This window comes from Plasmopara halstedii (assembly GCF_900000015.1).
Source record: "Plasmopara halstedii genome assembly, contig: Scaffold_3120, whole genome shotgun sequence".
Classification (NCBI taxonomy): domain Eukaryota; phylum Oomycota; class Peronosporomycetes; order Peronosporales; family Peronosporaceae; genus Plasmopara; species Plasmopara halstedii.
The window spans coordinates 1600547-1621474 of NW_020190023.1; the positions used below are offsets into that span (position 1 = coordinate 1600547).

The 20928-nt window shown below is 45.4% G+C and overlaps 5 protein-coding genes across 5 annotated transcripts; 2 read left to right on the top strand and 3 right to left on the bottom strand.

Moving 5' to 3' along the window:
- Positions 1 to 551: 551 nt before the first annotated feature.
- PHALS_07871 (ubiquitin thioesterase otub1) lies at positions 552 to 2124 on the top strand (the record flags this gene model as incomplete). The annotated part of the gene is made up of 4 exons (XM_024721414.1): positions 552 to 1179; positions 1270 to 1452; positions 1513 to 1841; positions 1897 to 2124. 4 exons carry the CDS (start codon positions 552 to 554, stop codon positions 2122 to 2124), a joined length of 1368 nt encoding a protein of 455 aa, XP_024586515.1.
- A 77-nt stretch (positions 2125 to 2201) lies between these two features.
- PHALS_07872 (Phosphatidylinositol synthase (PIS)) lies at positions 2202 to 2980 on the bottom strand (the record flags this gene model as incomplete). Its single annotated transcript, XM_024721415.1, has 3 exons — positions 2202 to 2324; positions 2395 to 2729; positions 2794 to 2980. 3 exons carry the CDS (start codon positions 2978 to 2980, stop codon positions 2202 to 2204), a joined length of 645 nt encoding a protein of 214 aa, XP_024586516.1.
- Positions 2981 to 3132: 152 nt separating this feature from the next.
- PHALS_07873 (uncharacterized protein) lies at positions 3133 to 4407 on the top strand (the record flags this gene model as incomplete). The annotated part of the gene is made up of 7 exons (XM_024721416.1): positions 3133 to 3336; positions 3419 to 3460; positions 3515 to 3631; positions 3701 to 3822; positions 3912 to 3978; positions 4046 to 4258; positions 4324 to 4407. The coding sequence occupies 7 exons, from the start codon at positions 3133 to 3135 to the stop codon at positions 4405 to 4407; spliced, it is 849 nt and encodes a 282-aa protein (XP_024586517.1).
- A 195-nt stretch (positions 4408 to 4602) lies between these two features.
- PHALS_07874 (elongator complex protein 3) lies at positions 4603 to 6294 on the bottom strand (the record flags this gene model as incomplete). Its single annotated transcript, XM_024721417.1, has 2 exons — positions 4603 to 5973; positions 6040 to 6294. The coding sequence occupies 2 exons, from the start codon at positions 6292 to 6294 to the stop codon at positions 4603 to 4605; spliced, it is 1626 nt and encodes a 541-aa protein (XP_024586518.1).
- A 127-nt stretch (positions 6295 to 6421) lies between these two features.
- On the bottom strand, positions 6422 to 15239 carry PHALS_07875 (hypothetical protein F441_05668; the record flags this gene model as incomplete). The annotated part of the gene is made up of 6 exons (XM_024721418.1): positions 6422 to 9076; positions 9149 to 9250; positions 9307 to 13193; positions 13255 to 13357; positions 13430 to 14225; positions 14287 to 15239. 6 exons carry the CDS (start codon positions 15237 to 15239, stop codon positions 6422 to 6424), a joined length of 8496 nt encoding a protein of 2831 aa, XP_024586519.1.
- Positions 15240 to 20928: the final 5689 nt, after the last annotated feature.

Below are 20928 nucleotides of genomic sequence, written 5' to 3' on the forward strand. Positions count from 1 at the left end.
GTGTATTAAACACGTGTCAGCTATCCAAAAGGAATCGAAAACAAGAAACCGAGATATTAGTTCGGGCCTTTATTTTGCGGAGTTTACTGCCATTGCTTGAAAGTGAGCGACAAGGGACTCGATTGGTCTTTCAACTTATTGCTCTCGAGTACTCGGAAGTCAGAAAAATGCCTTTCAGTACTTTTCGGTATCAAGACTTCATGATGCAAGAAAGCACAGCGAGTAAGGCACTTGTTTGTTTCTGTCGTGCTGTTGGAGCGAGATGGATTTCGTCACTTGTAACCGTATTCGACGATATGAGTCCTTCAAAAAGTACACTTTCAAAAGTTAGACTTTTCATTGATAAAGTTGCAGGACAAATTGCTATCCTACCGCCGGAAATTGTCGTTCTCTGTCGCGCATGCTTCAAGATGATTCATCAGAATGAATGCGATCAAAAACTATTAGTGGTGCATCTCGTCTTTTTTAACCATTTTCTTGGACCAGCGCTACTTTTTCCACACCATTACGTAAAAAAGTTAACGTCGTCTCTTGGGAAACAAAAGTCCAGCATGCAAGATATTGCCTATTGGATCACAGGATTCATCAACAGCGCTGAAAACGCAAATGGTGAAAGCTTTCGCTTTCGGAATACCAGCGTTGACACTTCCCTTCGGAGCTTGTCACTGGAATCACAAAGCACAACAACGTGTCGACACAAATACGAAGCAGTGCTTGAGTGTATTATTCACTCGACAAGTATTGTAAGTGAATACGATCCCAGTGAAGCGAGCGACGTAGATTGCGAACTTATGGGCATGTGTCTCATGAATATTCACAGCCTACTCGACAGCTACTATCCAGAATTCAAACAACAAGTGTTCCTCACATCAACATCAACAAATGTTGGAGAGATAGAGCGCATTATTACTTGTTCTAGTCGTCTTCTCAAGGCACTTGGTTGGCCACTCGCTAATTTCCATGAACTGGTTGAATATGCGCGACCGGAGCTTCTGGACGATCCTGTGCTTTGGACAGGCTTCAGTTATCGCGAATGGAATGACCGAGCAACATCGAGACAAAAATCAGCTCGTTTTCGCCATGTGAAGAGAGGGATGGAAAATGCTAGATGTTTCCTCGAACATGATTATAGTGATACTGAAGAAATTCTACTTGAAGAAGTTGACGAGTTTCCCCAGAGTGCGGACATGTTAAGTATTACCTTTTAATAGTAATTAGAAGTTAATAACAGACATTTCAACACTTAAATAATAATTAAGGGTATCGCAGTCATGGCCGACACGGATGATGCGAGCACAAACTCGGACTGGCCCGTAGGTCCACTGCTTTCGGACTGCATGTCGATGCTCTGTCTCAAAGCTGAGTATGTTGGCAATGCTAACGCCAACTTCATGTACGGTATCGATTGGCTGAACGGTCGCTACGAAGCTCTACGGCGTGTTCGTGGAGACGGTAATTGTTTCTTTCGAGGCTTTATCTTTGCACTATGCGAGCAACTTTTGCCATCAGAAGGCACTGGCATTGATACGAATGCAGAATTGCGAAGCCACATTCAGCACAAGATACAAACGAGTAAGAGCGAACTAGTCGCTATTGGATACAGCGACGTCGCTATCGATGCTTTTTGGGAAACATTTGTGGATTATTTGGCAGCAATGGAGATGCGCTCTCATGCAGAGCTTGTGCGGGATTTTCAGACAGAGGGAGGAGAGTCAGAGTATCTGGTCTGGTATATGCGGCTCCTGACTGCAGGCTATATGAAAAAGAATGAAAAGACTTTCCAACCTTTCATTGAGGGTTTGTATCCTGGTCAGACAGTGGCTCAATTTTGTGCTGCAGAGGTAAGTGAGTCATGTGTTTCCTTACAGAAAATGTTCGCTGATCTGTGTATCACAGGTGGAGCCAATGGGAAAAGAGTGTGATCAGCCCCAAATTGCGGCGCTGACGGAGGCACTTGAAGTTGGTGTAAAAATTGAGTATCTTGATGGAAGTGTTGGGCCTGGAGAAGAACTGCAAAGCTACGTGTGCTCGCCGACATTAACAACGACGAAGCAGCAAATGCCTGTGTCCATCACGTTGCTGTATCGACCAGGTCATTATGATATTCTGTATCCACGAAAGTAGCTATTGTAAAATTTACAACTTTGAAAGCTTTTTACATTTCTACTTCATTTTGATCTCACAACATTTCTTTTATTCTGTTACTTGGTCTTGTTGGCGAGCTTCACGTCATCGGTTGCAATCGAGCTTGCGGCACTGCATAATTGCGCCAAATTGACAATGTTCTTGCATATACAAGCGGGTAGACAAACGTAGAAACACAGCTAGACACAAAGACGGACAGAGCGACTTAACGCATTAACATACGATAATAACAAAGTGTCACCAACTTACCTTCATGACTGGTACGTTGACTATCGGGATCAACACGGTAGGATTGAAGTGCAACACGTAAAGTAGAATGTAAAAGAGCTCAGCACCAACGCAGCAAAAGCCAAAAAAGGGATAGAATCCGTAGTAGAAACGTAAGACAAAGTTGCGCTCAGCTGAGACCACTTTGTGATGGCCGCGACTTGAGTACATGTGGTACCAGTGGCTGGAGAAGTCTAAGATCAGTAGGTACAGAAAGATTATCCAGTACTGAGGGTACAAGTGGGATAACACCAAAAGCAATCCTGCGGTTGAGCAGCGGTCCGTAACCATGTCCAGCACGGCACCATACGTCGAGGCTGCAAACGATTTATATATAAGTAAGATAAAGATAAAAAAAATCTATTGTGCGGTTAGACGTACATTGATTGCAAAGGCGCGCGAAGAAGCCGTCAAAATAGTCGCAAGTGAAACTCAGCGCATAGCACAGAACGCTAACCTTGTAGTTTGTGAATGCGACTGCTAAACTGTAGAGCGTTAGTAGCACGCGCATATATCCGATAAGATTCGGCACGTAAAAAAATACGCCCATTACGGTGCGCTCAGTCATGGTGCTCGTCCGTCCTGACTGCAAGAATGATTATGATGATAATTGTGGTCTTACGCGATAAAGTTGCTTCAACGAATACACGAAATACATTCAGTAATTGATGTAGACTACCCAGCTTTACCGTTCTGTACCGGTAAGTGGCATACCTCATAATGGTCGCTTCATCTCCTGAACTCTTTCGGCTATACCCGGACGCATTGCGTGACTCGCATATCGCCCTATATTCGCTTCTTGTCTTGGCGCCATTAACTTCACTTGTATCGAATGTGCTGCTATACCGAGGAAAGAAAACGTCGCCATCGCAGGTTTATATCTTGTCGTTGGTTGTACCAGCACTCGCCATGTGGTCTCTCATGGTCCGAGCAATAAGCACTGATGTTTAATTGACTGAAGCAATGGCAAACAATAATATTTTTATTTGTACTTCAATTGTTGCAGTGGTATTTACCCCAAGAGCAAAACGTGTATAGGCTTCTAACAGTATGTAGCGCCGATTGTATTGACGCGTGCTTTCATTTCTAACATTTGTGTTAGATGAGTCGTGCAGAATCTCATTATCAGTGGGCACAAAAGTACACTTTTTTTCGGAAGCACTACCAAACGGGAAACTTGTCACCCGAGGCTTGGCACTCAATCGATACTGCTTATGACGTACGTTACCACTGTACTTTAAACGCTACTACTAAGACTAACTTTGTCATGACTTATTTGTTGAATTAGAGCATTTACAATGATCGATCGCGCTATCTGTATGACTTTTGGGGACCTGGTCAAGAGAAAATGACAACGACAGAGACGATGATCAACGTTGGACTTTTTTACGTACTTTGGAGTGCAATTGTGTACGTGGCAATGCTGTTTCTACTATAGACTTACGTGCATCATCTAAGGTTGACAAGATAATTAATCTATCAATGCGTTTGCTAAATAGTTATGCTGTGACAACTCCCAAGGCTTCGCAAGCTGCAAGCAAGATGTCATATGTGGTGCTTGCAATTGTACGTGTGATTTGTCTGATCGAAACAACTATCTACAGTGATTAAGTGCTGTCTAAATATTTTTTAGTTGCTATCTATTGAAATGACGATTCGGATGACGAATTATGATCCGATAATCAAAGAAATATCTCCATATACGACGCCGCGCGAGTCTATATTATGGGGACATTGGATCTTTCCTATTCTTGTTTTTGCCAGGGTCTCAGTTACGAAAGTATTTTACATTGACCTGGATAAGCATCAAGAGCGTGTGCTTGTTCGCATGGTGGAGACGAATGTAGTACGTGACTTTGTATTGTCAGAAGCGTTGTTTATTCACTGATTGGTGTACGTGGCATAAACTAGGAAACGATGAAGGAGCTTCTGGCTCTGGACGACGAGTTGTCGTCAGAACGCGAAATCACTAGTGAAACGAAGAAAGAGAAATAAACTGCTTCATACATAAGAATATCGATCGACAGTATTTTTCTTGTTACTTGACGACTTAGATACGCTCACTATGTAATTGTCGCCAATTCAGTGTAAACAAAAATTTGTTCAGCACAAAATTCAGGCACATACTTGGAACTCATCAGGCAGGAGCCACTCTATCGATACAGAGTCATCTAGCAGACAATAGAGCATTTATAAATATTTGGACATGTAAGGACCATCAATCCCGTAACCCAGCTTGCGATAATAGTTACGGGTGCCAACTCCAGCTATTACAACAAGTTTGTGCGACCCGTGCTCTTCAAATGCAATACGCTCTGCTTCTTCCATCAACAACGTTCCAAAACCTTGATGCTGAAACTTGGTCGGGTCTCGAGCATGAAGAGGAACTGACGAACCGTATACGTGCAGCTCACGAACAATTGAGCACCCCGGAGCAATCTCGTCACGGAATGACGCGACACTAGCTTGTCGAAGACGTAGCAAACCAATCAGAATATTCTGCTGAGGGTCTTCGTAAGAAAGAAACGTTTCCCATCCGCCGTTAGCCACGTAATCACGACGCACTAGCTCCACTTGATCTGGTACACTTTGGTCGTGTATATTCTTAATGCCAACCTCGCGTGTACGCACATCATTACAAACAAGTCCAAGATCGCGCATTCGTGCTAACGCTAATTCTCTCAAATTACCATGTTCAACACCCGACGTTACAAGCGGCATAGGGATATCTCGCTGAACGCGATATACTCGAGTCCACGGTGGTACAAGCGCGAGCAAACGAGCCATAAGATCTACAAGATCTTCAGGTGAGTAGTTTTTGTAAACACCCGTCTTCCAAAGCTCGTAAAGTCCTGTTCCACGAATCACAAGCGTTGGATACAATTTAATGCCATCACTGCGAAAGCGCGGGTTTTCAAAAAACTCGCGAAAACCTGCAAGATCCCGCTCCATCCCCATATTGGGCAGATCTGGCATCAAATGAGCCACAATTTTAAACCCACAATCTTTAGCTAATTGAAAACAGTGCGAGACAGCAGCAACTGTGTGACCTCGATTTGTATCGCGTGCTACATCTTCATACACACTTTGCACACCAATTTCAATGCGTGTGCAGCCATAGCGTAACATGTCATGCAAGTGTGGTTTAAGACAATAGTCAGGTCTCGTCTCGATCGTTATTGCAGTACATTTCGTGAAGCTTTGTTCAGAGTATCGCACAGCTTCATCCACACTCGATGACGAGTGTCCAGACAAAGCATCGTGTAAGCTTCGAATAAAGAAATCACGATATTTTGCGTCTAGTGACAAAAAGGTTCCTCCCATGACGATAAATTCCACTTTATCGACTGAATGTCCTAATCTTTTTAACTGAGCAACACGCTGTCGTGTCTGCAGAGCAGGATCATAGCGAGCACGGATCGCTCGCATACTAGTGGGTTCATAACCTGTGTATGATTGAGTTGAGTACTCAAAGTCCGAGTCGGGACCTCCAGGACAGTAGACACATATATTACCAGTCATCGCAATATGTGGACATCGATGAGGCTTGCACATCACGGCCTATTGATAACAAATAACTTCTTAGAACTGTCAATTCAAGTCTCACAAACGTAATTTTGTACTCACAACGACAGCAATGCCCGATGCTGTGCGTACGGGTTTTGCTTTTAGATATGGTAGCAATTTGTCCTTGTAATCTTCGGGTACAGCAGAAATTATATCCACGAGCTTGGGCGTCGACGGTAGACGAAATTGTTTCGCAACGTCCTTTTTTAAACGCGTCATATTTACAGGTTCCTTACAATGATATGCATTAATGAGCGCATCGATGATACTTGAAATGGCGAGCACATAGCCGCTCGTATGAGTGTCACTTGGCATGTTGTAAATGAAAGACCAAAATCATCATAGACAGAAATTTATCAAATCGAGAAATTTACTGATAGTTGGTAATTATTTTCTAGAAATTTATCTATTTCACGAGAATTTAAAGGACCAAGTTCCCGAGTCAATCAAGCTTTTCCTTTGCAGTTGGAATATGAATGATGTTGATGCCTGTGACTTTAATTAACGTCTCTGGTGATCGCAATACGCGTACAAGCGTTTCAAAAAGGCGAACTTCATCTTTTAGATGCCCCACGTAGCGTTCTTTCCGGGCAATATAGATGCCTTCCACAAGTTCCAGCACGTCTTCAGGATCCGGTAGTTCTTCATATTGAATCTGATACAACTTGCCGCGAAAGAATCCCTTGACAGCACTGCCCACAGTAACCACGACAAAAATGTACACAGCAGTAAGTCCATATGAGCTTATGCCTAAGGTCGTTAGACCTTGAACGATTCTGTCCGACACAGCAACGATACAGAATGGGTACGATGATGAGCAGAAATTTGAATCAGATGATGTCACGACAGGCTCAATAGTCCACCACGTCGATCCATCGGAAGTATGTTTCATAACAGCTACTGAACGCATTTCTGTAGAACGTTGAAGAGCTCCACTATTTGCTGTCAGTTGAAGGACTGCAGGAAAGAGTTTGTCAATTTGAATAGGGGACAATACCGTGCTATTATCATCAGCCACTTTCTGCTTGACCATAGGAATGAGTGCGTTGCGATGTTCATCTGTCATCTTTACTGAGTATCTCGCCGAAATCGTTTCATCATTTTTGGGACCTGGTCGCGTAAATGTAAACGTGATCGTCCAATTAAGTGCTTGAGTCGATTGGAGCTGCGAAACAAGAAGATCCAATCGCGGTGGAGACAATTCCCACCCGTCGTACGAAAACACATCAAATTCGATACACTGTACGGATGCACTGTCCGTATTCAAGTCAACATGACACGACGCACTGTTGCTGTCACTGTTCGTATATAATTGATTCATCGTCTCCTGTTTATCGACAATCCCAAAGACGACAGTTGTTAACGTCACGTCATTTGGAGTTGTGCTCGGGTTAATTGAGCTGAACATAGTCAATGGACCAACAAGACAAATGAGTAAGAACAGCAACATGATACCAGCTGACGTGAGCTTCGCCTTCATCGGTTGTCGCTGTTTGCCTTGAAGAATTTCTGCCTGCTCGACTCGTCCTTTCATACTGCCTTTAACATTGAATAAATGAGCCGCAGTATCTTCCAAAAGGATCCAGTGCTGCCAGCTAAGTGACGTCTTTGTGCAAATGTAGTCTAGCAATGCCCGCATCTCAAATAAAAACGGTGCTTGCATCATCAGTCCAAATAGCGTCTCGCGTAGTGCTGTTACTTTCGTTTCCTCTGTGTAGTTGTAGCGACTACCGAGATAGGCTGGGTATCCGTATCGGATCTGTAACGCACTAAGCCAGAGATACAGGCACTGTAAGAGATAGAAAACCACGAGCGCAGGTCGTTGCTGAAAATAGACATTCATATTGCTTGGAAGGAGGTACCATACCGTCAAGTGCAGCACAATTGTGTACGAGTACTGAAGTATCACCTTCGATTTGAGCGAAGACGTCACGTATGCCACTCGATCCCATATAATAAAGATCAGCTCGACTAAAACCATCAGCACGAGATACCCAGATAGGAGTGACGACGACGAAATTCGGCTGTTTGCATCAGCTACAGAAGTACTGGACGCATCTGGCTCGCCTAACTTCTTGTAAAAAATCACTGCGTATACCGCTGACAACAAAAGCACAGAAAGAGAAGCTGTGTAGAAATCGCATCCAGGTTTATCACCAGTGATAGCCACATATATGTCTTTGTCCCATTGAGCAGGTGGCTTGCAAATGACAGTCTGAAAATAGTCATAAATTTTCGGATACTTTTTCTCAAGCCAGGACTCCTTCGCACGCGCGTGAAATCCTATCTCGGTATCATCGGCATCAATCTCAATCTGCTTCGAGACGATGCCATCTTTTAATGCTTTTGAGGATGGTGACGATAAATCTCCAACTGATGCTTCATACTCAAGCGACCGTCTGGACGACGGAGAAAGCGCGACATGGGCGTTATCAGCGGCAGCCTGCGCCGTTTCAGCCTTTTTTTCAGCGTCAAGTCTCTCTTGCTCTTTAATTTTTTCTAAAACCTGGGCCACCACTTCGCTACGAATGTCTGCGCTGTCAATACTGTGAGTACAAGCGCTCGTCTCATTTCTATTCACATCAGGCACATGTCGACTACTTCGCTGGGACGTTAGCGAAGGGACCGGAGGTATAAGCAGCCGGAGGCTTCTATCACGTTCAAGTTTTTTGCTGCTCTCACGGCAATCGTCGAGGAGAGCATCATCAATTGAGTCGTGAGACGACGAAAAGGAATTCCGTAGTCCCCGCATCGCTTCTGACTTGTACCGTGATGAAGCTTGGATACTCTCTCCATTGTTTGTTTCCGCCAAGAAACCTTGAAGACGAAGCTCTCGTAAATGCCACAATAGAAAGAGCATGACATAAAAGTTCCACTGAAGACCATCAAACACCGATGTGACGCTGTCAATCGCAATGCCGTCGAATTTATATAATCCCAACAGTACCATCGCTTGGATCGACTTGGCATTTGTTTCCGCCTCAGTAGCAGTCATGCAGAACGGTTCAATGCTCGGGTAGAAAGAACCGTTATTTGTTATGCCAGTACAAAAGATTGAAAGTTGAAACACGTAGCGCACTGCGATGATGCAACACGTCTATAAATTAGAACAACAGGTCAGTAAACGTCAGACAAGTCGATAGCCAAGAATTTGTTCATTAGTTCGTACGTAAGCTAGTAAATGGGTCCAAACGGTCGGGGCCGGACGCGGATTCTCAATGATCAAGAACGCAAAGGCAGCAATTACGTACAGCATGTTAAACAAATCCGCCTAGAAACAAGTGTGGTGAAATATCTCAATACTCAAGACTCTAGAAGCTGTCATACCTGTACGGTGAAGCATACCACCAAGGCTAGACAACATAAGCTGCCGCTTTTACTGCGCACTGCATGGATAATAAGCTGTACCAATTCAGCAATCGATGGCTCATTCAAATCATCTTCTTCGTACTGCGTCGATTCGAGCCGAAATCCAGCATTTTGAAATTTGTACAGGAATCTATATACTGGAAGACGCCATGCAAAATTGTTTTCAGAGTCAAAATTCTCATCTTCTGGATCTCCGAAAGTGCTTTCATCCCCGGTCACACTACTCCATTCACTTTTATCATCATCGAAAGGCATGTTTTCATCCGTCATACGACGGGGTGATGCTGCATCCAGTGGATTTGGCAACTGGCGTTCCCTTAAGCAAGCGAGAACGTTATCTTCTAAAGCCTCACGAGGAACAGCAAATGCCATCGCAACGAGAAACATGTTGAATTCTTTCGATAACTCAGATTGAAAGACGTACTTAACGTCGCCACGGCTGCCTATATGTCGCACAACAAGCTCAAAGCAGTAAAGAGACGGCGATATGTCGTCGTACTGCACCTTAATGTCGCTTAGCTTGAAAGAGACAACGTCACGCCACTTAAATGACGTTTTCAAACGCTTTCTGTGCTTACGACCGCGGTGTTTTAAAGCTCTTTCCTCGTCCTGGTAAAATATCAAGTGACTCGAGTCAATGACCACGTACCGATGCAAATACTTGGCATTGATCCACGATACGAGGAACGCCAAGCGTGAAGCTGGGAGTTTCTCACGGCGATATTTCATCCAGCCAGCCGTTGTTGTACCATCAAGATTCAAAGGATATGTTGCGATCGGATCGCTTGCGATACTAAACGGACCTTCTCCCATTCGTGAAACCGCACATACTTTAAACTGATAGCTAGTTCCAGGACGAAGTCCCTCAATTCTAGCCTCACAACGGTCACCCGGAATCTCGACAATGTCTCCAAAGTCGCCTAAAAGCGTCAGCGATGGATATTGCTGTCTTGATATCCGATAATAGCGGATCTTGTGATAGCTGTTTGATGGTTTTTCCCAGGAGATTGTTGCCGAGTTTTGAGATCTCTCAACGACGATAGGCTTGGACGGAGCCATAGGTGGCAAGTTGTGGTGAAGTCCGCGTGCAATGTCCATCAACTCTTCGACTTTGTGCACAAGTTTTGAGACAATAACTTTGAGACGCTGAATAGCTGCATTCTTATCCTTTTTCATCGCATACCACTGCTCGGTTCGACGACGGAAGAAATCACGCACAATGTCGTCGCGACGAATCAATGCACGCTGCTGCTCACTTTTTAAAATTGCGAATACTGTTTGATAAGTTGGCGCCATAAGAATTTCGCACTGAATCGAAATTAATACGAACAGAGCAATCAGACCTTTGGGGGTTCTGTTGGCTTCAACGCCAAGGAAATTTGCAACAGACATGCAGCTATCGTCATTGTTCGCTTTTGATCCAATGAGACAATTGCTCAGTGTAGCATAGACGTATGGTGCATTAATGATTGTAATGATGAACAAGTGAGCCCAAGTCGATTTTCGTAAGTAATGAATCCAAGGATTGGAAGGCTCACGAGCTTCATCTAGTCGATACAACATCGCAAGTGACCCCAACAAGTACACAATTGAAACAGCACCTCCTTGTTTGGCACCACAAACGAATACTAAAAGAAGGAGAAATGGCAACCAATGCGCCAAAAAGATATATTCGAGATAATACCAAACGTAATTTCGCATCATTAAAACGTACGTGATTTCTCCAGAAGACATTGCAAAAGGTGCTTGAGTCGTTCCCTCCGTCATTTCTTCTTCTCCTCTCCGATTACAAATAAGATGGAGAGCAGATGCTGATTCATCCAATACTGAGATCACCTCTTCTTCTTCAGTAAACCTTTTTGTATTGGGTAAGAGATACACACTTAACAGAGCTACAAAGTCAGTCATTAAGCCCCACTTTTGTTGATTGTTCAGCATAAACCATTTTTCATGAGTGTCAGCAACAACTCGCCATGGAAATGTTTCTTCCATCTCAACATCCATAAAAGGAGGCAGCCACAACATAACTACGTACATCGACAGAATCACTAACGAAAGTAGCCAAGCAAGAGCCCACCATTGTCGACAAATGGAAGCTGGAGACGCATACATCATACTATACACAATCAAAAGATAAACGATCGCTATGATATCTTGATGAACAAAACACGATATTGTCAGCAAAAGCATCACCACGTTCACTGATGCCTTGCCAGCATACGTAGCTCCAAAGTGTTTTAAGCGAGAAAAAAAATCTTTATCGTCAGATGTCATCGATGACATGTGCTGTTCACGTTTGCTTTCGGATTCTCCGTCTATATGTGACTTTTTTCTCGAGCGTGCAAAAGTAGAATTTTCGTCATTGTACGTGAAAGCTCTTGCTCGCGTTTTGAAGTCATCGTCATCGTCATCTACTTGGCAAGATGAGGTCGGATGATTGGAATCCAAGTTGTTGGCTGCATACAGAGCGTACTGCTCTTCAAATTTCGCTGTCAATTCTTCCAGTTCCAAGTGGCGCCGTGCAGACGAGGACGAGTCAAAATACTGCGCCACCCGCTGGAAGGAACATGCCAAAATGATCCAAAACTCACCGGCCAGCAGCTTCCAAAGCTTCGCTTTACCTTCGCTATCGCCATAGCGTTCATCTAAGCGGATTGTGCCAACCCAATCGCTATCATCTCCTGGCTTAGCTAAAGCTCCGTATTCTGTCTGTTCGGCATTCATTGTGCTTAATTGAATCATATACTTTAAAAGCATGACAAGTGTTGCAAGCCAGAAAAGAGGGAACCACAGCTGCTTCCAAGCATCACTCAGTGCACGGCCAACAATCAGTACAATAGTATAAAGTAGACCCACAAAATTAATTTGGTTGAGCGCGACCCACATCGTCACAATTACTAGCGCCGTTGCACTGAATGAAATCAAAATTTGCTGGATCGCTTCCATCATCGCACGAAAGCTGTCCGCGGCACGACTACGACCAGGAGTGAACAAATCATACGGCGCTACCTCCTTCATCATTGATGACAGCTGCCAAAAGCATAGACCCGTCAACACCACTGTTGGTAGCAAATATACAAACAAGTCCGAAAGTCCACTATCAGACGTGTGGTACTTAAGTCCAAAATCCTTTGCTGATATGAATGAAGACGTGAACAAATTCATATCTAAGTACTTCGCCACTGCTTCGAATTGATAAACATATCGAGCTACGAGTATCAGAACTTCAGTCAATAGAGCTATTGACCACAACAGTTTGAGTCGTAACGACCTTCTTGGAGCAAACGAAAAACCACCTAAATGATTTCCAAAAATGGTCAAAAACATTGCCAATTGCAAAGCTCCAACCAAATTCGTGCTCAATGTTGTTGGTCCGCTTTCATACTGCACCGCTATGACGATAAATGCGATGTAGCACAGCACCACTCCGCCAATTCGGAACCAGTTATCAATCTCGACGGCCAGACGAGAAATAAAATACACAGGATTTTGCCGAACGTGATCTTTTGTTCGAATGCGTTCGTGATATTCCTCAACATTTGCTACATACATCACAAGTTGGAACACTAATTGCAATATAATTAAAAGCTGCGCGCTAAAAAGTGTTGGCCACAACGAGCCCCATGTCGACCGCTCTCGATTATAACACTGTAGACCGATCATTTCCAGTTCGGAGCTCTTGGTGCAATCAATATTTTGAACAAATACTGCAAAGCAAGCTCCAAGCGCATACAGCAATAAAGCGCGCCAGAGGCGTCTTCGCTGCTCGTAAAATAACATTAAGGCAGCTGCAAGCACCAGATATCCAATCTGAAGAAATGAAACATGCGTACTCAAAGCAACAACTAGCAAACACAGCACCACTTAGCAATGTAAGGTCACATAAGCAGCTTAAATTTTACGCACTCAAAATTGTAGTTAACACCAGTGCATCTAAATGAGTAAAGATGACACGTTTGGCATCTGCAAACCACAGACGCGCAGCAGATCGCCATCCTTCTCGAATTTGCTATAATCATATCGACATTACAAGTCACTCGTCAGAATATTAACATCAACAGCGAAATTTATTATACGTCACATTTCGCATCTTTGCCAAGCGTTCAAAATTGTCCTTGTCACCTCCATCTTTGTCGCGTTTTGCTTCTCGAGCATCAAGGTCTTTCACAGTATTACGACGCTTTCGTGACTCATTCAAAACATCTTGATATCGCCATTGCGTTCGAATAGATAAGGACATGAATACGAGGCACAGTGTATGCGCGCCAATATCTAGAAACGGATATTTAAAGACTCGCAATCCGTATCTAGTGTAATCATCGGAAAAGAAGTTGATCGTGAGGTTGCTCGTGTACTCAACGACCGCCAGAAGTGAACCGTATGCGATCAAAAGCCACATACAAAAAGACGACGACAAGACTCCGAACAGCGCAATTGTTATGAATGCCAACGCTAGAAATGGAGCAGATAGATACGACGGGTACGATACACACCACGCAATTGCCCCTGCGCTACCCAGTAACAGTCCTCCATCCCTAGCAAACGCGCGCACGACAATTGATTGTTTGTTCAGCATTTCCTTGATATCTACAGTCTGAGCTCGATGGCGCTGGTCAAGCAGCGACTCAGCAACATCTGCGTCAACAGAACCTAAATCAATGGCTGCGACTTCTCCGTTTGTGCTCCTATCAGCACGTCTAGTCTCTAAATGCAAATTGTGAAGTTTGGCAGAACTCACAAAGAGCAAGAACAAGAAGCCAGCAAAGAAAAAATACTGCCATTGAACTCCACGTGTCCGAAAATTCGCATACCCTGCGTACTTGGCAATAGTTTGTGCAGTGTCATTATCTGTTACTTGGTCGAGATGAACACAATACCTGATAGTTGCCACATAACATTAAAACCTCTCCACACAATGTCAACTAATCTTTTACGTACCATGTTACAATCATCACAAAACACAATGTGAGCACAAGCTTTGTGATTCGTGGTCCAAGAAAATAGCTCGAGAATTTGACGCCAGACTTGCGTGAGAGCAATTCTTGTATAGTCATTTTCCGAACAAACACAGTATAGCAAACTAATCTCACCAATAACACCACATATAACAGTCCTGAAGCTAACGCTGGCACAGCTACAGACGTAAGCGCAAGAAGTGTAGTACATAATAGCTCCACAGCTCGTAACATGGTTTTTCGACGATCCTTTTTCATTTCTTGGCTATTCATCAAGTGTCCACCCATTTCAAATAGATCAAAATGTTCTTGAGCCAAAGTTTCCTGTTGCTGCTTTTCAGATCGAACATTGAGTCTTCGCAAAACGTACCAATAGTGAATTGCACTACACACAACCACCAAAATATCCACTCCAATTGTTCGAAAATAGTCATTCGAGTCATGCAGGGATTGAAACCCAAAGAGTTTAACGACATTCGCACTGTCATAGCTATTGCCGTCTCCATAAACATTACGAATGACTATGTGGCATACACATGCCACAAGCGCCACAAATAAAGTAAGAAGAGTTACAACATGTGACTGGAAAGAATTCACCACGCCGTAGCAAAAGACGAAAAGATAATACAGCGACACAATGCTTGCACGTGAACCGACGGCCACGAGAAGACACAGAGCAAAAAGCACATCAGCTAGCAAACGTAACGATGCCAATGCTCTTGACGATAAAGTATGTTTTGATTGCTCATCATCAGAGTGCACACTTGATGCATTAAGCTGTGACAAATCTTGATGGATTGAGCCAACGGATGGTGTACCCAAGTGACTGTACACTGCACTATCCTCTTGTGATCGTCTTGGAGTGAGAACGATACGACCATCGGCACCGATAAAGGATGAAGATTGTTGTGTATTGTGGTGAAATGAAGTGGTCATCGACGGTGATGTGCGAGACCGTTAATTACGTGGTAATCGTGCATTAGTATGAAGAGAATTATATTAATAGGGACGTTTTATTTCAAAATCGAGATAGCATTTTAATGGGTATCTTGAATTATATAGTACTTGAATCAGGGGGTACGGAAAGTAACGGACATCTTACACATGTCGAAGCGTTGCTACTGAAGAGGAAGATGGAACTCCGGTCATGCAATACATAGTAGACCTCGTAAAACAGATCTTGATAATAGCCTTGTATCTGGATACACATTGATCATGCTCGAGTCCTGTAAAAGCAAAGTATTTTATTATTTTATTGAAACTTGGTACTGCTCCTACGTAAATCATGCGATTCCCCTGTCCGTTGTAAAAGCAAACATTTTGAGTCAAAGCTTCTCTTCAAAATGTACACGGCAAATCCGTTGCATTGGTTGCACCTGTGATCAATCTAACGAATTTGACAATGCTCTAGGCAGAGCAACAGTGCATCGTGCTAGCGATCTTCAAACTAGGAGACCACAAGCGACAAGAAACTGCAAAGTACAGTATCACTATAGAAACAGCTTTCTCGACATGAAAGTGTTTGAGCGACACGGTGTTCGCAACGCAGAACAGGCGTACCAACGTGTGTGTTCAACATTCGTGTTCATCCGTCAAAGGAGACGAGAGTCAGTGGGCTATGGATATTATTGGCGCTGTCGCGTCAAAACTTTATTAAGAAGCGGTATCAGCTACCATTCTAGGGTCGCCAACAGCCGCACCTGTTTTTTTGCAAAGAAAGCTTCTGTTTCCACCCAACCTCTATTAAAGATACGGTGGGTGTTGACTTATATTTTACGACTAGCTTCAGGCCGATAGATCCATCTGGAGTTCGGGACATGGAAGCTTTACGAGTGCGTCAAAGGTGTAGATCTCGGTCATACTTTGAAGAAAGATACAGATTTCTAGCTACCAACGCAGCGGAGCTGTCTTAACTTTGCTTAAAGAGGCTAAGCTAAGGTCACCGACACCAGACCCAGTACGAGTGTAGCGGATCGCAATCCGCTACCTCCAAGAGTACTTAAAAACCTTAACCAAGGCAGATACGCTCTTCCGTTAAAAATTAAAACTGTATTTAACTGTTTTATTTGCGGTAGAGCCGCCAATATCTAAAACCTTAGGTCTTCCTAATTAATATAGTGATACCTAATGAATATGCATAACTACTGGCAGTCATGCCACGTAGTGGTTTCTTGTTACCGTGTAGCCACACCATTGTGATTACACTGACTTGAGTAATCCACACCTTTGTACGGTCATACAATTTTGTGTGACCCACCCTTTCATACAAGGGTACGTGTAAACCCGTTACACTCTTCCCATTAAAAATGTGAATACCCATAATTCACATTAACTATCGCCTCGTACGAGACTCGCGTGTCTTAGACACCTTTACGTCCTCAATGCCTTCTCCACGCATTCTCAGCTCAATGAGCCCTGTCCATGGCACGAATAACACCCAGTTTAGCTGGTTCCGCGAGCTTCCACGGGCAGAGCCCTTCTTCGTCTCCTGCAGGCGGTGCAACTCTGCAGAGTATGTCTGCGGCTTTACGGATAGCACATTTTAAGCCCTCGGCAACCGGGCGCCGCACACCGCTCCCGCCACAGGCGACGAAGTTTCTCGTTGAGGATTCGGAGGAAGTCTACTACGAGTCGGATACTCCTTGGCTCATGTCGCGCCGTTGGCGCACCTCGCCCTCCTCGAATCTTGGGGACACCGTGTTCGTTTTCCACCCACTCGACTTCCGGGGGAAGTGGTATTATTACCAATCGCCTGGACGAGGCACAGGAGCAGCAGTTGGAGGCTGCCCACAGGGTGGCTCTCATGCGCTCGTATCAACATTCGGTCCTAGACCCTCGTGTGGAATATGGCCACCGCTCGGCGGATCCCCCTACTAAAGCAAAAGACGCGATCATTTGATCGACGGAGTCGGGCCCCCGATCACTACACAAGCCGAGCTTGACATGCGACAAGTTCTCCGAGATCGCTTCTTGGACCACATAAATTCCCAATGGATGAGTACAGCGCTTGAATTCACACTCAAAGAGGAGAAGCTCCTGTACTTGCATTGCGGACGATTCCAGTGGTGCTTGCCCCTGGCGAAACCGCTGCAGATGATGAGGAGCTCATTGAGCGATGGGTGCAGCGGCACCGAAAACGTTCCTTGCTGTCTCACTTACAGTGGAGCCACAAGGGAGTGGACGTGCGCATAGAACGCCAACTTCGATTTGAGTTTGCCAAAATCAAGGTGCGACGCCGACTTCCGGCGTATCGTCGCCCTGCGACACATGGAACTATCCATAATGCTTCCGCGAGCTCTGTGGTTTCTCACACGGGTGAATCTACGACCACAGCAGCTCAGAGCCATAGCTTGAGCTCAGCTCATGGAACTTCGGCTTCCCGGGCTACTGCCGAGAAGCGAGGGGCGCATGACGACGCGGAGCGTCATAATTCTTCTGATCATAAGCGTCCACGACGTCTGGGCAGTCTTGTCAAAGTGGCACCTCAAACTCCCACGAATTCTCGAAGTTTGGGTATCCCGCCACTTCACAAAAATTCAAATCACCATTCTCGAGAAGAGTCGGCGCAGACGATGACTTGGTCGACTGCCGTCCGGTGACTCGCGATACTATTCGAGTTCTGGAGGACAGAGTCCGTCGTCATCGGCACTCCGCTGATCAGGTCGCATAATGCTGTGCGGAAGACTTCGGGATTGGAGCTTTTTGTGCACCGACTGCCTCACATCAAGGACTATCGCGCTCTGTCGAAGCGGCTCCTAGCCGTCGAGTAGACAAATGCGTCACTTCGTGCGACGGCGGAAGCGCCTGGCGCCATTGGAAACAGAAATCGTTGCACTCCGTGCTTAAACCCATTTTCTGGTTCAGCTTCTGGGTGGTCGAGCGCCTGTGGATCCCGGCACGGCTTAAGCAAGCCCACATAAAACACCGGGTGTGTGCGTATACTTCTCGGAAGGTTTAGCGTATATGCAAGGCCTCGCTTTGATACGACCTTAACAGTCACATAGACTGTGGATGGAGCTTTGTTTTAAAGACAGCAGAAACCGCATGTGCAGGAAGGTTTTTAGCATTTTATAAACCAGGTCTCCGATCTTAAAGTTTTCAGCATTCTTCTGCTTCTGCCGTCTGCATATTCTTTCTGCATGTCTTGGCTTCCAGCCATCGCATTGCGGACGTGTCGTAAGACAAGACAGGAATTCAAATACTTCGTTATGGACAGCAAGGGGGCTGACATCAGCTAGCCGCTCGGCTATTCTTTCCCTCCAAGCTTTGAGCCACGGGATGGCGGCGTCAGCGGGACACGACATTATACGAGCTCGTTCACGTAAAACGGCGTGTAGCTGGTAGACGCATGCACTGCATTGTTCAGAGTGAGCTCTACAAGTGGCAGCATGGCGCTCCAATGCTTCGGCGTCTCAGCGCAGTCGCCGCGAAGAACGTCTTCAACGACGCAATTTACGCGATCAGTTTGACCATCGATCTGCGGATGGTCCGCTGTTGACATAGTCAACTTGGCCCAGCACTCTGAAGATTGTCGACTAAAAATTCACAGTGAGTCGTCTATCAGAGACAGTTGACTCTAGGAGTCCATGTTGCCGAAGACACGATCGACACACAGCGTCGCTGTACTCACTTGTCCAGCACTCCTGCAAGATTATCAAACGGTCGACAAAGACCACCACACCTGTGTTGCCCGTCGAGTCCTTCGGAAGGCCAAACTTAAAGTCCATATTCGTGAACTGCCAATACCCGGGAGGTACAAGTAAGCTGGCCAGCGGTGCTGCCGCATTCGGAGAGCGTTTCGCCCTCTGACACGTCTTACATGTGCGCGCATATGTGCTCGTCCATTTGTATAGCTTGATCCACCAGTTATGGCAACTCACAGGGATTTACGACTGAATGGGGTGTCGTGGGCCTCATCGAGGATACGGTACTTCACATTCACATCGTAAGGCCACAATTACTGGCGTATCCGTCGAATCGGTGCTATAAAACAGCAAACCGTTATTCAGCGAATATGAGTGTAACCGTGCGCGCAATCGCGGCGACAACTTCTTGTCCGAGTTTCCAAACTACTTGCTCCCGAGAGCCCGTAGCAGCGCTAGGATCAAATCCGTCACTGATGAACTCACCGTCATGACATGAGCACGCTCATATTCCGACAGCGCATCAGCCAAAGCATTCTGCTTTCTGGCCTATACTTCAACTCGAAGTTTATTCTGCAAGGAGGGAGAGCTACCTGGCCATCCTCTGCGAGAGGTGAGGCGATTGAGTCGCAGTGCGTAGTGACGCATGATCTGTTTAGATCACAAACGGCTTTGAGTCAAGCAGGTGAATTTTGAGCGTGACCAGTGCATACTTCATCGCAAGTAAAAATCTTGACGCGGAGTAAGTAGTTCTTCTCCACAGCCTTAAGTTGGCGAGATTCGAACGCGATCACCCGATCTCGCCTTTTGGCGTCTGCTTGCAGCAAATCACAGCCGATGGCAAAGTCTCAAGCGTCACAGAGGACATTAAAACGACGATCGGGGTCTGGCAACACCAGGACCGGTGTATGAAGGAGGTTGCCTTTGACCCCGTCAAAAACCTCCCGATGCTCGGTGTCTTAACACCATTCCGCATCCTTCTTGGGGAGATTCGACAATGGCCGTGCCATTTTTGCAGTATTCGCGCTATACTTGTGCAACTAGTTGGCGAGGCCAAGCCGCATGCGCAAGTCCTTTTGTTTTTTTGAAATCGACCAGTGCACAATGGCCTTGAGCTTAGCGGGATTCTCTCAGTGGCCACGCTTCCCAATGAAGCACTTTAGACAGGGGATATAATTCGCGCCAAAGATGCACTTATCTGCATCATTATACAGCTTATTCGTGCGCATGCACCGAAGCACCGCTCACAAATGTACGATTTGGTATTCCTCATCTGTTCTCCGGTGCCCCGCACGACTGTGGACGGAGATGTCGCCGAAGTATGTTTGTGTATACGCCTGGTGGGGCCTGAACAATTGCAATTAAATGTTGCAGGTGCATTGACAGCCCTTGAGGCATCACTAGCCACTCCAGGAGCATGCCGCTCGGAGTGCTCACCGCTTTTAGCGGAATATCACTCGCTCAAATGAGCAATTGGAAACACCCATCGACCAAGTCGAGTGCACTCTACTTTGTAAATTGTTCTGGGGAACATCTTTCTTAGGATCGGCGTCTGTGCCGTAATGGTGGCAGCGTTTATAAGTGTGAGCGATAAGCCTTTTGCCGTTCGGCTTCCGGGGGCAAAACCTGGATGCTGAACGGGGAGACTTACTCCCACGCACCGTTCCTGCGTCGTGCTATGCACGGAAAAGGCGTCAATGATGTCACACTGCTCTTAGAGTAAGCGTTTTACGCAGTATTTGGTTCCGGAACCAGGTCGATCTCATGACGCACACCTCGGTCCGAAGGTAGGACCGACGGCGGGTCTTTGGAAACGACTTCTTAAGATGATTTTTCCAATTGATAGTACGGACTCGAGGAATCTTTCAGGATTGACGATCCACTTCGTGCGTTCAGCTCCCTTTTGGTGTCTTCCGTGACAGCTTTATCCAGAAGCGACGACGCGTGGACCTCCTCGTTCAGTCAAATAATGCCTACCTTGG